General features: G+C 35.7%; 1 protein-coding gene across 1 annotated transcript in view; it reads right to left on the bottom strand.

Moving 5' to 3' along the window:
* LOC150089499 (uncharacterized) overlaps positions 1 to 14,163 on the bottom strand; it is a 180,828-nt gene that overhangs the window by 45,615 nt on the left and 121,050 nt on the right. Inside the window, exons 7-8 of the mRNA XM_090390005.1 lie at positions 2,518 to 2,654; positions 1,680 to 1,836 (exon numbers count right to left, since the gene is read on the bottom strand). Coding sequence (XP_090246131.1) covers positions 1,680 to 1,836; positions 2,518 to 2,654 — 294 coding nt within the window. The remainder of the gene's footprint in view (positions 1 to 1,679; positions 1,837 to 2,517; positions 2,655 to 14,163) is intronic.

Below are 14,163 nucleotides of genomic sequence, written 5' to 3'. Positions count from 1 at the left end.
AAAAAGTTCACGATTTGCCCTTACTACTAATGAGAACAGCTCATGAGATCCCAATATTATACAGGAACTTTCACATCAGAGACAAAAATGATCATTCTGTCATATAAGGTACAATGACATTACTAAAGGTTTATGAACCTCATTTTAGGAAAAATACAGATCCATTAGAACAGGTGTAGAGAAGAGGAACAAGCTAGCTGACAGTGAAAAAGCGACCCTTATTAAGAAAGATTTACACTGTATAAACTTCAGTGTCTACAAGCAAGAACTCAATTGAAGTGTTTCAGGATTTAAATGAGTAAAGAAAACTAAACAATGATGGCATACAGAAAGGATCATAAACTGGAAAATAATGGTTGCAGAACAGATGCGCAGAAATTTGTGTACGGCCAGAGAGTGATAGTTAGTGTTGTGGAAGTGGGTAATTTGCATAAATTTAAATTAGGACTGGACAAATTATTAGGAGTAGGCAAATGAGGTCTGATTTTTTTTATGGTTGCTATAACCTTGCTTCATTTTGCTCCTAGTAATACAATTATGTGTTTAATAGTCCAGAAGAAAGAAATCCATTCAGTTTATGAAGTAAAGCATAGGTCCACCTGGTCAATCCAGCAAAACACTAAACATACTATATTATTCAATTTTTCATGGACAATATTAGAGAACTGGGAGTGACAAAATTCAGTTGGAACCATATCTTTTTTATCAGGTATTCAGTGAAAATAATCAGTCCAATCATCTGTAACCTTCCCATTGGCACCTTCCCAAATGTGCTCTGTTCAATCAGTCTAATCATCTGTAACCTTCCCATTGACACCTTCCCAAATGTGCTCTGTTCACGATGCCCTTTATCTAAAGCTGTCTCACAATTATGTAACCAAGCAGAAGACCACATCAGCGTCATCTGTCTGATTCATCCCAACATTAGCCCAAGAACAGTAATGCACATTCTCTTTGGCATATTTACAGAATGTATGCCTCTTATGCCATTGTGATCATGCATTATGTGAAAATGGTGCAACCAGTAAATACATCAGTGGTGTTTCTCCTGAGTACTCAGTGGTGTTTCTCCTGAGTACTGAAAACAGATTCTCTGCTCCTACTATGCCATCACATAAGGAGCATGACTTGTAGGACTAAACACTATCTTTCTAACCATCTGCCACAGATTTTTCCAACTACTTTTTTTTTTTTGTCATCATGGAAAATAACATTTCAAATTTGTGTAGAAATTTTGCTACATTTTTGAAGGATGATTTTGGAATTTATGAAAGACAATCAAACTCTTCTACAATTTTCCTGGTTGTTCTGTGATTGTTGCCACAGAAAAATACAAGTTCAATTCAAGTGCAGGATTTAACAAAAATTAGAAGTACATAAAACATTTTAATGACTTCAACATATTCTACTGAAATCCACTAAAAAAATTATCAGCAAGGAAATTATTTTTAATTTTTTTTTCTAGTTTTATGACTAACTTTGGGTAAAGTCATCACACAAGGTGTTACAGATAACACCTTATGTAATATACAATATGAGATATATCACAACACATTCCAAACTAACATGTACATACAAGATTCTGAATCTTATTAATATGAGTTTCTATAGAATACAAAGGTTTATAACAAAAGCAAACTACAGAAACAGATGCCAACTAATTATTCTGTTTCACTTACCAATGTTTCCTGCATTGTTTATAATTCCTAGTAGGAACTAATTTTGCAACTTCTTCCCAAGGGAGATGAAAAATGTCTGTTATCTTTTTATTCCTTTTCACATGTTGGACAGCAGATAATAATGCCTCATTTTCTTCTTCTGTCCATTTACCCCTTACTGTAATGAATTTTAAAAAAGAGTTCCTGATGAGCAAAATTTAAAATATATATTATAAAATAAGGAATAGGCTAATGAAAACCTTATGCTAGTTACTGATCGATATTATATTAAACACATACAAAAGGCTTAAATATTAACCAGCTAATCGCCAAGTATATTTTACACAAGACCAATTTTAAACTTGTAAATAACTATGGCAAAAAAGAATTTTTTGAAAATTAATTTTTATTGTCAATTGATACAATTTATTTGAAAATGCAAAACATTAAGCAAATCAATGAAGAGGACCATTAAATCAATTCTTATATATTCGGAGGATACCAATTTCTACACTTATAAGTTTACTTCTACATCAAATTTTTGATGATAAGCAAGGTTTATCTTTTAGACTGCAGTCTAAAACATATAATAATCATAGAATCGGAGATTTTAAAATGGCTGAATTTATCAAAACATTTTATTATCATATATATTTATTTTATTATTATATATTAAAACTGATTATTATGAAAGGGTGTGCATTATACTACTTATACTTATAATTAAAATTTGTGGTTACTGAAGTATAAATATTTTAAATGAAACAAAAGATGTAAAATCTTCATTTGCAGTAGCTAATAATTAAAAAAAAAACTGCAATACATAAAAAAAACTATTAAAATAATCAATAAAATATACCTGGATTTTTGCAATGCCATCTATATGTTTCGAGACATGAATGTTCATTCTTGTTCATTAGTTGGCTGATTACAATCCATTTATTTCCATATTTCCTCTGCAGCCGAAATAGTTCCAAAATATCTTCATTTGTAAATCTGAAAAACATCACCATAATAAATGGCAACACTAACAAACTATATAACTATAAGGGTCACTCCAAAGTGAAGTATAGGTATACTTCACATTTAATGACATTTCATTATAATCACAGCTGAAAACTACCAGTAATATTCAGTTTGAAACATCCCTCACCTCATTTTAACAATATCTCAGAAATTATTTATAGAAATATTAAACAGCACATCACTGAATACCAGTATGAGTAAAAATAAATTGCTGTTGCACTGTTTCTTACCAAACACCAGCATCATTCAGCAAGCATAAAATATCATATATTCTATTTTTATTTTGGTATTTGCTTGATTCATTTACTAATTTTTCTTTAATAGTCCCCTTAAAAATGTCCAAGTTTAATTACTAAGCTGAACATCAAAGTTTGCAGATGATATGAAGGTTGGCAGGGTGGTTAATGACAGTTAATCAGGTATGCCACTGTCACAAGATGTAACTAAATTAGACAGATCGGCAAAGTGGCAAATGAAGATTAACATTGACAAATGCAAGGTACTTCATACAGGTAGTGGTAATCCCAGATTAATGTACCAACTGTGTGGCACCACACTCAGGGTAGTAGAGAATGAAAAAATCTGTAATTGTGCAGTTAGATATAGTCTCTGAGCAACACAGACAGCCTGCCAGGATATCCCATAGGGGTTTGTAATGATATACAGGAATTCTGCTGGCAGAGATAAGGAAGTGATTGTTTCAATGTATTGTTTGTTTGTTTGTTATTTGGAGCATTAGCAACTAAGGCCATATTGCTCTGGGATATGCGGTGGTCATTCCCTGGCCTTTCCGCATCCACCATATTTGGTGGTGACGGGCTCGAACCCCGGTCTAATCAAGAAGAGTGTGCTATGCACTGCTGCTCCTTCCCACCTGGCTACGGAGGCGCCTGTTTCAATATATAAGGCAATGGTTAAGCCATATCTCGACTACTGCATTCAGGTCTGGAGGCCTCATTTTAGGAAGGATGTGGATTTGCTAGTTCATGTGTAGAGCAGGGCAACAAGACTAGTGATGGGAACAAAAGGATGCACTCACAACAAAAGATTTTTGGTGCTGAAAATTGCAGCATCTAGAGACTAGGCACCTGCAAGGTGATTTGACAAAGGTGTTTAAGGCTTTGAATGGATTGAGCAAGCTCAATTTTGATGGCATTCTTCCTCTTGCTCAGACTACACACATAAGAGGGGGCATAAATTCAAACTGAGGAAGAATGGTTGCAGGACAGCTGTGTGGAAGTTTGCCTTAAGCCAGCAGGTAGTCAACCGATGGAACAAACTTCCATCTGTTGTTGTGGGAGTGGGTAGTTTGAATAAATTCATGGAAGAACTAGACAAATTACTGGCAAAGATACGGGCCATGGTGGTCTTTTTTAACCCTAGGGGCTCACATCAGGTGAGTATAGGCTTGGCACACCCAGGATTCTGAGCTAGATATCACCATTCTTCTCTTTCTTTGTGATCTCTCTCTCTCTCTCTCTCTCTCTCTCTCTCTCTCTCTCTCTCTCTCTCTCTCCCAGGGTAACTAAAAAATTTTTATTTATTTATTTTTTTTGCCTGGTGCAGCAAAAGCCTCAGGCTTCCTTGCCAGGATATCCCATAGGGGTTTGTAATGATATACAGGAATTCTGCTAGCAGAGATAAGGAAGTGATTGTTTCAATGTATATGGTGCAGTAAAAGCCTCAGGCTTCCTGAGGCTTTTACTGCACTGCTAATAATGATAATGAATGAAGGAATTTTTTTTTTGCTTGATGATGTATAACCTTGCTTTCTTGCATCATTTGCCTATTAATATTAATACTAAAAGGAGTCTGAAATGTTCATAGATGGGAGAAGTATGGAAGGAAATAAAGATATAAAATATGAATGGAACCCAGAGAAACTATAGCCTTGGTGTAACCAAAATTACATTTGACTGTAAGAGACAGCTTGTGATATACAAAGAAACATAATAGAGAATGAAAAGATATTAGTTTTGATAATGTTCAGTAGGCTGCTGAGTTAATTTACTCAAATTACATGGTGAAGACCTAAATACCAAAAAACTCCTTTAACTTGAAAAACCAAAGAATGAAAGATAAGGTTGAGGAAATTCTAACACTGCAGCTTAATTAATTGATGGCAAGGACATATCAAAAGCTTTTACTTATTTAGAAGCAGCCACGATCATCCTTTCTGAAAAAGATGAACACAAATAAAGGAGTAGAGTTAACAGTGATATGAAAACACACATGAATCTTATCAAAAAGTAGAGGAAAACTTTGCCGCTCACCTGCAGAGCTACAACACAAGAATCTTCTTTGCCTGTGACCAATGAAGATTAATAAAAACAATAACAAAAATATCTTTCATTTTTTATTCTACATTTTTCTTTTTTCCATGTTAAAAACCAGCAACCCACAACGATTCAATCTTCTCTTTTATTACTGCATTATTATAAACCAAGGCTATTCGATTTTGTATGAACAATTACTAATTTATATAAAATTAGTTACTCTAATTCTTTCACTATTACTGTATTACACTCTAGCAACTGTTATTTTTGAAATCCATTACTAATATATATATATTTTTTTTTATTTTTATTTTTTTTCAAGGAATGTATCTGTGGAAAATCACCATTTGCTTAACATTTCGGTTAATCATTTGTTTTCACAGACTAACTCTCTTATTAAGCACAGTACACCTGCATACATGTGTTGGTTATATTTACAAAAAAAATAAATAATAAATAAAAAAAAATAAAAATTTAATTACTTAAATTCAAATATATTCCTATTAGTAAAGAAGTGGGGCGCTATTCTGATGCAGTACTAAAACAGTTTGAGGAAAGAATGATAATCTGTATTATGTTTTTTGACCTGGAACACTACTGATTCTCAAGTGATACAGATTGAGCTTATGTGCACTTAAGAATGACTGTTTATTCAGAAGTCAACCAAAAGTTACTCCAAATATTTCTGATTAAAAATTTCATTTTTAATCAAACAGCATCATCAAGGTGAATCTATTTTTCATCAAACATTTTTCGATATAAATAAAAAATAAATAAATTTTCTGCTTATACTCCGGGACGACCAAACGGTCAGAGGAGTTCACAAGATAGGCAGAATACAAGAAACAGCACCGTATTCAATAGTCACGGGCTTGAACCCCGGTCACTCAAGGCACGTGTACTTATGCACCCGCGCGCCTGACCACTAGGCTACGGCGGCCCCGATATGAATCTACAGGGTGGCCATAATTTAAGTATCCCTATTCAGAGCTCTCTGTAGCTCAAAGTAATAAGCAGAATGCCACCAAAATTAGTAAGTAAACTATTCAAGGCATGGGGAGAAGGATGCTGTGAAAAAAAAAAAAATTTGTTCCAAAATCTGCCAATAAGGGATAATATGGTGCTTTTTTTTTTTTTTTTTTTTTTTATGTGAACCCCAAACACAAGAGGTATTAGAACCTATAGTACTTAGTACCATGCTTGGGTTAGAGGTTGAGAAGACGAAAGAAGATATTTGTTGACATTGGACTTCTGTAGACTGTAATTTTCAGGAAATACGTATGAGGAAGGTTGTTCCAGAAAACGGCAGTTGAATGAATAAATGAGGAAGATGAAAAGTTAGTTCTGTGGGTTTGAAGTTGAACAGTAAATGGATGTTGGCTGGTGGCGGCACGTGTTCGGACTGTTTTGAAAGAGAGAGTGGGAGAGCAGTATCTGTAGAAGAGGCATGCAGCAGAAACAGTACGTCTATGAGAAAGCGAGTGGAGAGATTCTGTTAGAGATGAATCATTAATTAACCTAACTGCCCTCTTCTGAATGGAATCAAGAAGCCTGAGAGCGATTTTCGGGGCACAACCCCAGATGTGGGAACAATATTCCATGGCAAGGTGGATTTGCGATTTATACAGAGTGAGCAGATGTTTGGAAGAAAAGTAATGCCGAGAGCAAAAGAGAAAACCAAGTTTTTTAGATGCAGAGGAAGCAATATTTGTAATGTGCTTGTGCCAAGAGAGATTAGAAGTCAGGGTAATCCCCAAAAGAGATATATCATTTTGCCTAGAAATCGGAGTGTCACTGAAGATAAGCATAGGAGCAGAAGAATCCTTTTTGCAAGATATAAGACAAGACTGAGTTTTAGAAGGGTTGAAGTCAACTAAGTTGTCTTTACCCCACTGGAGAATTACCTGAAGATTGGCATTTAAGGAATTGGTAGCAGATTTTTGAGAAGTTGAAGCTGATTGAGCAGGACAAAGTTTCTCAAAATGGAAAGTGGAATGCAATGTGCTATCATCGGCAAAACTATGGATAGGATTTCCATTCAATGGAAGAAAGTCATTAATATACAAGAGGAAAAGAGTGGGGGAAAGAACTGAACCTTGGGGGACACCGACATTAGTCGAGAAGTTAGAAGACAGAGAGCCATCTACCATCACCCTCAGTGAGCGATCAGAGAGAAAACTGGATAACCAATTACTAAAAACAGTTCGCAAACCATAAGATGGAAGCGTGTTTAGAAGACCTTTATGCCAAACACGATCAAAAGCCTTTGAGATGTCAAGAGCAACTACTTGTGTTTCACCGAACCTTTCCATTGAATTAGTCCATAAATGGGTAACATAAGCCAGAATATCACCAGTGGATCGACACTGACGGAATCCATACTGGCGATCGTTGATCAGACAGGGTTCTAGGTAGTTTAAGAGTTGGCAGTTAATCGATTTCTCCATTACTTTAGAAAGAGTAGAAATAATTGCAATGGGACGATAATTGGATGGGAGGGATTTGACACCCTTTTTAGGAACTGGCTGGATATGAGCAAATTTCCAAGCAGAGGGAAAAACACCTTTGGAATAAGAAAGTGAAAAAAGGTGGCAAAGAATAAGAGTAAGTTCAGGAGCACAGGTTTTGAGAACAAGTGGAGAAATACCATCGGGACCTGGAGCTTTCTTAGCATCAAGATTCATCAAAATCCTTCTGACGGAAGACCACAGGAGGCATTGAATGGAGCGTGATGGGAATGGTGGGAGGTGTTTTACCAAGATCATTAATACATGAGTTGGAAGAAAAGTGGGATGCTAGCAGGTCAGCTTTACCCTTGGCTGAAGTGATAACAGAACCATCTGGTTTGGACAGAGGTGGGAGCAGAGATGGGCAAAAGTTGTGGCCAATAGCTTTGGCAAGAGACCAGAATGCTTGGCTACCATTAGGGCAAGAAGCAAGTTTTCTACTCTTAGCCTGTTCAAACTCTAGTTTGGACTGATTAATAACTGCTTTACAATTGTTGCGAGCTTTGGTGTATGCAGAAAATGAAACTGAAGAATTAGAAACAAGCCAATTACGATATGCAACATTCTTCTCTTGAACAGCCTTAGCACATTTATTGGAAAACCAAGGTTTAGATAAAGGACGAGATTTTAAAGTGGAGTGTGGGATAAAGGATTCCATTCCTGCAAGAATAATTTCACTAACACGATCTGAACAAAAGCTGACATCAGAAGTTTTGAAACAGTAATCCGACCAAGGAAAAGAAGAAAAGAAGTCTCGCAGGTCATCCCATTTTGCATTCTTGTAATGCCAAACAACACGAGGTTGGGAATAGCCATGAGATAAAGGTTCCATTGGAGAAGAGACAATCACCAAGTTGTGATCTGAAGTGCCTAAAGGATTGGTTGGTCAGGTTTTATTGGCACATTAGCAACTAAGGCTATAATGCGCCAAAACCTGCTAATAAAAAGTAAAACTTTCAGTGGCCTAATGAATTAGGTCACTAAGTCAAGATATAAAAACAAGTATAAACCGTAAAAGACAAATATCAATAAACAAGTAACAATTTTTTAAATATCAGTTAAAAGGTTTACTGATTTCAAAAAGCTAAAAATAACAGACACATGGTCATTGTTGGATAAAATCTGACTGAGGGTATATGGCTCAGTCAGATGGTTAAAAGCCGTAAGATATATATTGCTAAAAAATGGACAGTCAATTAAAATGTGTCTGATTGATAAAATTGTGCCACAGGACTCACACACAGGAGGATCATTAGCAAATAAGAATGTGTCAAATGACTATATCCTATGCAGTGTTGCCAACTCTTAATAATATTTCCCGCTAGCCGCATACTCAAAATCCGCTATTTTTAGCACTTGACCCGCCAAATTTTTAAAATTTTCATTTGTTTGTACTTTGTAGTGAATAAAAACAAACAAACAAACAAGTAGTATATATAAATAGTTATTTATTTTTCTGTTTTTAATATAAAATTAATATCTAAAAATCTAAATTAATTTCGAAATTCAATACCTCCTCATCATATGCTTCTTGTGTACCTATTTTGCGAAGCACTTCTTCAGGTAAAACATAATTTCTACAACACTTTTGAACTATTTTGAGCCCGTATCGTACTGATAAGATTGCATTAACCATGCCAACACTCATTTTGTTGCATGTTTTGTTTTTTACTAGATTTAAGTTGCTGAATATTCTTTCCACATCTGCATTGGATAACGGCAAAATTAAAATACCCAATGCAAATCGGCTAATTTCTTTAAATGGATTTTCACCGCTTGCGTCTCGATATTTCGAAACATCTGACCAAAACTTCACTGTTTTGTTGATGTTTTCCCATTGAACGAGAGTAATGTTTATACATTGTTGCTAAATTTTTTCAATTTTGACTTCAGACAATTTTAAATTTTGTAATAAATTTATCAGTGGTTCTTTTTGTTGCTTTAATATATTGTTAACTGAGATTAATGACATTTTTCTAATTCTTTTATGTTGTCCGGAAGAAGGCGTTGTCTTAATTGTTGATACAAATCAATCAAGAAATTACGGCATCTCTCTCTCTCTCTTATTGAAATTTCATCTGTTGTTGTGATAAGTTTATTTATTATTAATTCATTTATTTTTCTTTCAAATTGGTAACCTAAATATGGCTTAGGGTCTAAATAATTATTAATGTCCTCTTCTATCCTTTCAATATGTGTATTTGGTAAAAACATTTTATTGGCAATCATCGACAATAGCGTGTTTAAATCATGTAGTAATAATGTAGGATCGGCAGTATTTGATTCAAAAGATTTGTTTACTCTTTGTACTTCAGATAAGTAATACGCTAAATTACTTTTAACTTTAAACATTGAATAAAGAAGTTCTGCAGTATAACATTTGTCAGTCAAACGAGTTGTTTCAAAATGGGCTTTTAATTCAATATACTGTTCTAAAATTCTTGTTATAGCAACTTCAATGGATAACTACCTTGTTTGACACGAATGAACTATCTTTTTCGGATCTGCACCATCGTTTATGGTACTGTATAAACATTTGAATTGATTTTGTCGGCTGGTGGATTTATTAAAACAATTATAAGTTTCAGCGATCATGAATTCTAGACTTCTGGGGAATGTTTTGCTGGTTTCATGAGATACTGCTAATTGCAAAGAATGACATACGCATATAATTAATATCAAGTTCGGTACATCGGACTTCAAATGTGTATAAACGCTGTTATTAACTCCAGTCATAACGCTAGCATTATCTGTCCCAATGCCCACAAGATTATTTAAAGGAAGTTTAAATTTTTCCAGCGTTATTTTAATTGAATTTGAAATATTTTCAGCGTTACACTGATCTAATTCTACAAGAGCTAAGAATGTAGAAACTCTTATCGAATTGCTCATCATAATACACAATTGCAATACCCAATAGTTTTGTTACACTAATATCGTTTGATTCATCTAGTAATTTTAATCCGCTATAATTTGAAAAGCCATTGAGCACTGACTTCAATAAATCTTTCTGAAAGTGGGGGTATAGGTATATTTTATAATGCCACTGCATTTTGTTCGATGAATTTTTAAAGTTTTGGCTGTTTGATCTCGGAATGCATTCTTACATAATTCACCAAGGTGGTCTATTGCCAGTATTGATGAGTGAGCACAAACAAACTTAACTTTGCTTCAGCTTCCACTCTTTGTAAATTCTTGGTGGGAAAATTTAATTTAGATTGGTTGCCTGATCTATTAGGCGAAAATGGTTCTGCTGACTTAATAGGTTTGAAAGTTTTTAAATGACTTTTAATGTCCTAAATTTTAGAAGTAAAATCAGACTTGCAATATTTACATCTTGCTCGAGTTGGATGTCCTGGAATCTCTACTAACCAGTCTTTGAATTGTGGAAAAGCTAACCATTCCTTCCGAAAATTTTGAGTATATTTCGTTTTGTTTTTGTCCGCCATCCCGTAAGGTAAGACTTATGGCCAGTCCGCCTCTATCGATACAGAAACAAATATGAAATCGTGAAACACTTTGAGCGAAATGAAAGACCATGCGATATTGCACGTGCTACAGACCTAAATGAGGCAACGCCGAGAATTACAAAGAATGCGGAGAAAATAAAAACAACTTTTGATAGCAGGAACAACTAAAAGTGTAATTAAAATCCATTAGATTAAGACACAAAGAATTGGAAGAGATGGAACGGCTATCATCTGTTTGGATAGAAAATCAAACAAAAAGCAAGTTTGCTTACGATAGAAGCAAAAGCAGTAGCAATATTTTATTACGACCTTTACGTAATAAAAAATACGTAATAATCGTAATAAAATACTTACGTATTTTATTACGATTATTTATTGTGTTTGGTAATGTTTTGGTTACAAATGTGTATTCAATCTTGGGTGGTCGGCACCTAACCCAATTTTTCTCCATAGGGCCTGTTGTTTATATTGCACGAGGGTTTCTAGGAATACAACTATCGTGCTATACGAGGACTGACTATACTAAAATATTATTACACTGCGGTTATTAGAAATAATTACTTATTACTCTTATTACTTATTGCTCTGTGGTTATTAGAAACGTTGAAAGAGATGTCGGTAATTCGGATCGCATTTTTTGGAAGCCAAACAAATACGACGAAGAAAAATTATCCAATGCCATTCCTTCGCGGTTTCAAAAAAAGGCGTCATTAGAATTTTTTCCACATTTTTAGATTTGATCCAACAATTTAAAGCTATGACCCAATGATCAGGTCGTTTGACCGCGAGCGTAACTACGTAAAATTGTTGGGGTTCTCCTCAGGGAAATCCAGAATAATATAAAACCGATTCTTCGCTTTATAAAAAAAAAAACTATGAAATATGATATCCCTACTATTTCAATTATGAATTATTTTTATTATTAATTAAATAATTAATTGAACAATTAATTTAATATTTCTTAGATGAATATTTCTTAATTTAAATGTTACAAAATACATAAAATGCTAAACATTTATACTCTTCCCGCTAAAAAATCCGCTATCCGCTATTTCATATTTTTATCCGCTAAACCTGAAGCAATTCCGCTAAATCTAGCGGGAAAACCGCTAAAATGGCAACACTGATCCTATGCGGTCCTGGCAAGAACAACTTCCTCCTTACAATTCCTGCACAGACTAGACTGCTACGGTTCAATTACAGGCTTTATATGATATAATTTATTCGTAGTCTGTCTATTCCACAAATCCTGCCATTGGGAGTATATCTTTTGGTGTATTATTTGCCTGTAGTCTGTATAGGGGTCTGACAGGCAACGATTATTATTGGGAATTACTGATTTGGCTGCGGTGTCAGCCAAATCATTTCCCCTAATCCCAACGTGGCTGGGAATCCAGCAGAAGCGGATATCATATTCACGTTCATGGACAAAGTGAATCTTCTGCTGAATGCAAGACAGAACCGGATGAGGATTATATCTCACAGTTATTAAAGCCTGTAACATGCTGAGAGAGTCGGAATATAAAATGAACCGTTGGTACTGGCATTTACTAATGTGATCCAAGGCTAACTCTATAGCGTGCAGCTCTGCAGTAAATATGCTGCATTCAGAGAGAATCTGCTCCGATGTAGTGGTGTCGGTAAAGACAGCAGCAAATCCCACATATGATTCCGACTTCGAGTCGTCTGTGTAAACTGGCGCGAAGTCAGAATGTTCAGCTCGGTGTGCTGAATAAAGCTGCAGGTAGACAGATGATGGAGCATCCGACTTTCCCCAATTTCTAAGGGACAAGTCACATGCTGGAACATGAGCATGCCCGGGTTGAAGTGGTTGCTTTGGTGTTTGGGCACCCTTTTCTACTATGATCTTTCTTAAGTTCTTTGAGTAGCTCTTGGAGATGAATACCAAAAGGACGATTGGCAGTCTTACGGGTGTTGTACAAATTTTCCCATCGAGGCTCAAAAACGAATGGCCATGTAGGATGGTCTGTCAGGGATTTCAGTTTTAAAGCGTACTTTAGAGACAACTGCTTACGTCGAAGCGATAACGGTGGTTTGTTTGCTTTGACATATAAGCTCTGGACAGGAGATGTTTGATATGCTCCAACAGCGATACGGAGAGCCTGATGATGGATAGGATCCAGCCATCGAAGTACACTGTCTCTGGCCAAATTGTATACCAGGGACCCGTAATCTAGTATGGATCGTACAAGCGCACGGTAAATGTGTAGTAGGGTGCATCGATCCGCACCTCAAGATGTAGAGGAGAGAGAGAGAGAGCGCAGAATATTCAGGCCTCTTGTGCACTTTGTGCGGAGTTGACGGATGTGTTCCAGAAAGGTCAGCTTTTTATCAAATACGAGTCCCAAGAATTTTGTGTCTGCTGCTACCGGAATAGCATTTTGACAGAGCCTTAATTCAGGTTCAGGATGAAGATTACGCTTACGACAAAAGTGTATGCAAATGGTCTTCTGCGGCGAGAACCTGAAGCCATTAGCAAATGCCCAGGAATTAAGGCGATCAATGGCTTTTTGCAGTTGTCTTTCAATAACCCTCATGTTGTATGACTGGCAAAATATGCTAGTCATCAACATAGAGGGCACTGTTTACAGTTGGAGGAAGTTGTTCTGTGATGGAATTTACTTTGATGGCGAAAAGCGTGACACTTAATAATGATCCTTGTGGTACTCCCTCCTCTTGGCTGAAGGATCGAGAGAGTGAGGATCCCACACGAACTTGGAAAGATCGATTGGCTAAAAAGTTTTTAATAAAAATGGGGAGATGCCCTCTAAGACCAAGGCTATGCAAATCTTTTAAGATGCCAAATCTCCAAGTTGTGTCATACGCTTTCTCCATGTCAAAGAATACAGACACCAAATGTTCACGTTTTAGGAAAGCATCGCAAATAGATGTTTCCAGTCCAATAAGATGGTCCAAATTGGACCGGTTCCTTCGGAAGCCGCACTGGATGTTGGAGAGAAAGTCATTTGATTCTAAATACCATTAAACGAAAATTAACCATTCTCTCCGGGATTTTGCACAGACAGCTAGTCAGAGCAATAGGACGATAATTAGTAGTGACTTTTGGATCCTTTCCTGGCTTAGCAAAGGCAAGAACGATTTTCTTGCGCCAGGAATCCAGAAACTGCCCTTTAATAAAGATTCTGTTATATAGAAGGAGCAGATAATCCATAGATTTTGGTGAAAGATGCTTAATCATTTCATA

The sequence above is a fragment of the Mastigoproctus giganteus genome, chromosome 2 (genome assembly GCF_048544385.1).
Source record: "Mastigoproctus giganteus isolate SK-2022 chromosome 2, ASM4854438v1, whole genome shotgun sequence".
NCBI classification, from domain to species: domain Eukaryota; kingdom Metazoa; phylum Arthropoda; class Arachnida; order Uropygi; family Thelyphonidae; genus Mastigoproctus; species Mastigoproctus giganteus.
Note: the sequence above shows the minus strand (reverse complement) of the source record. Positions and strands in the feature narration are given on the sequence as shown.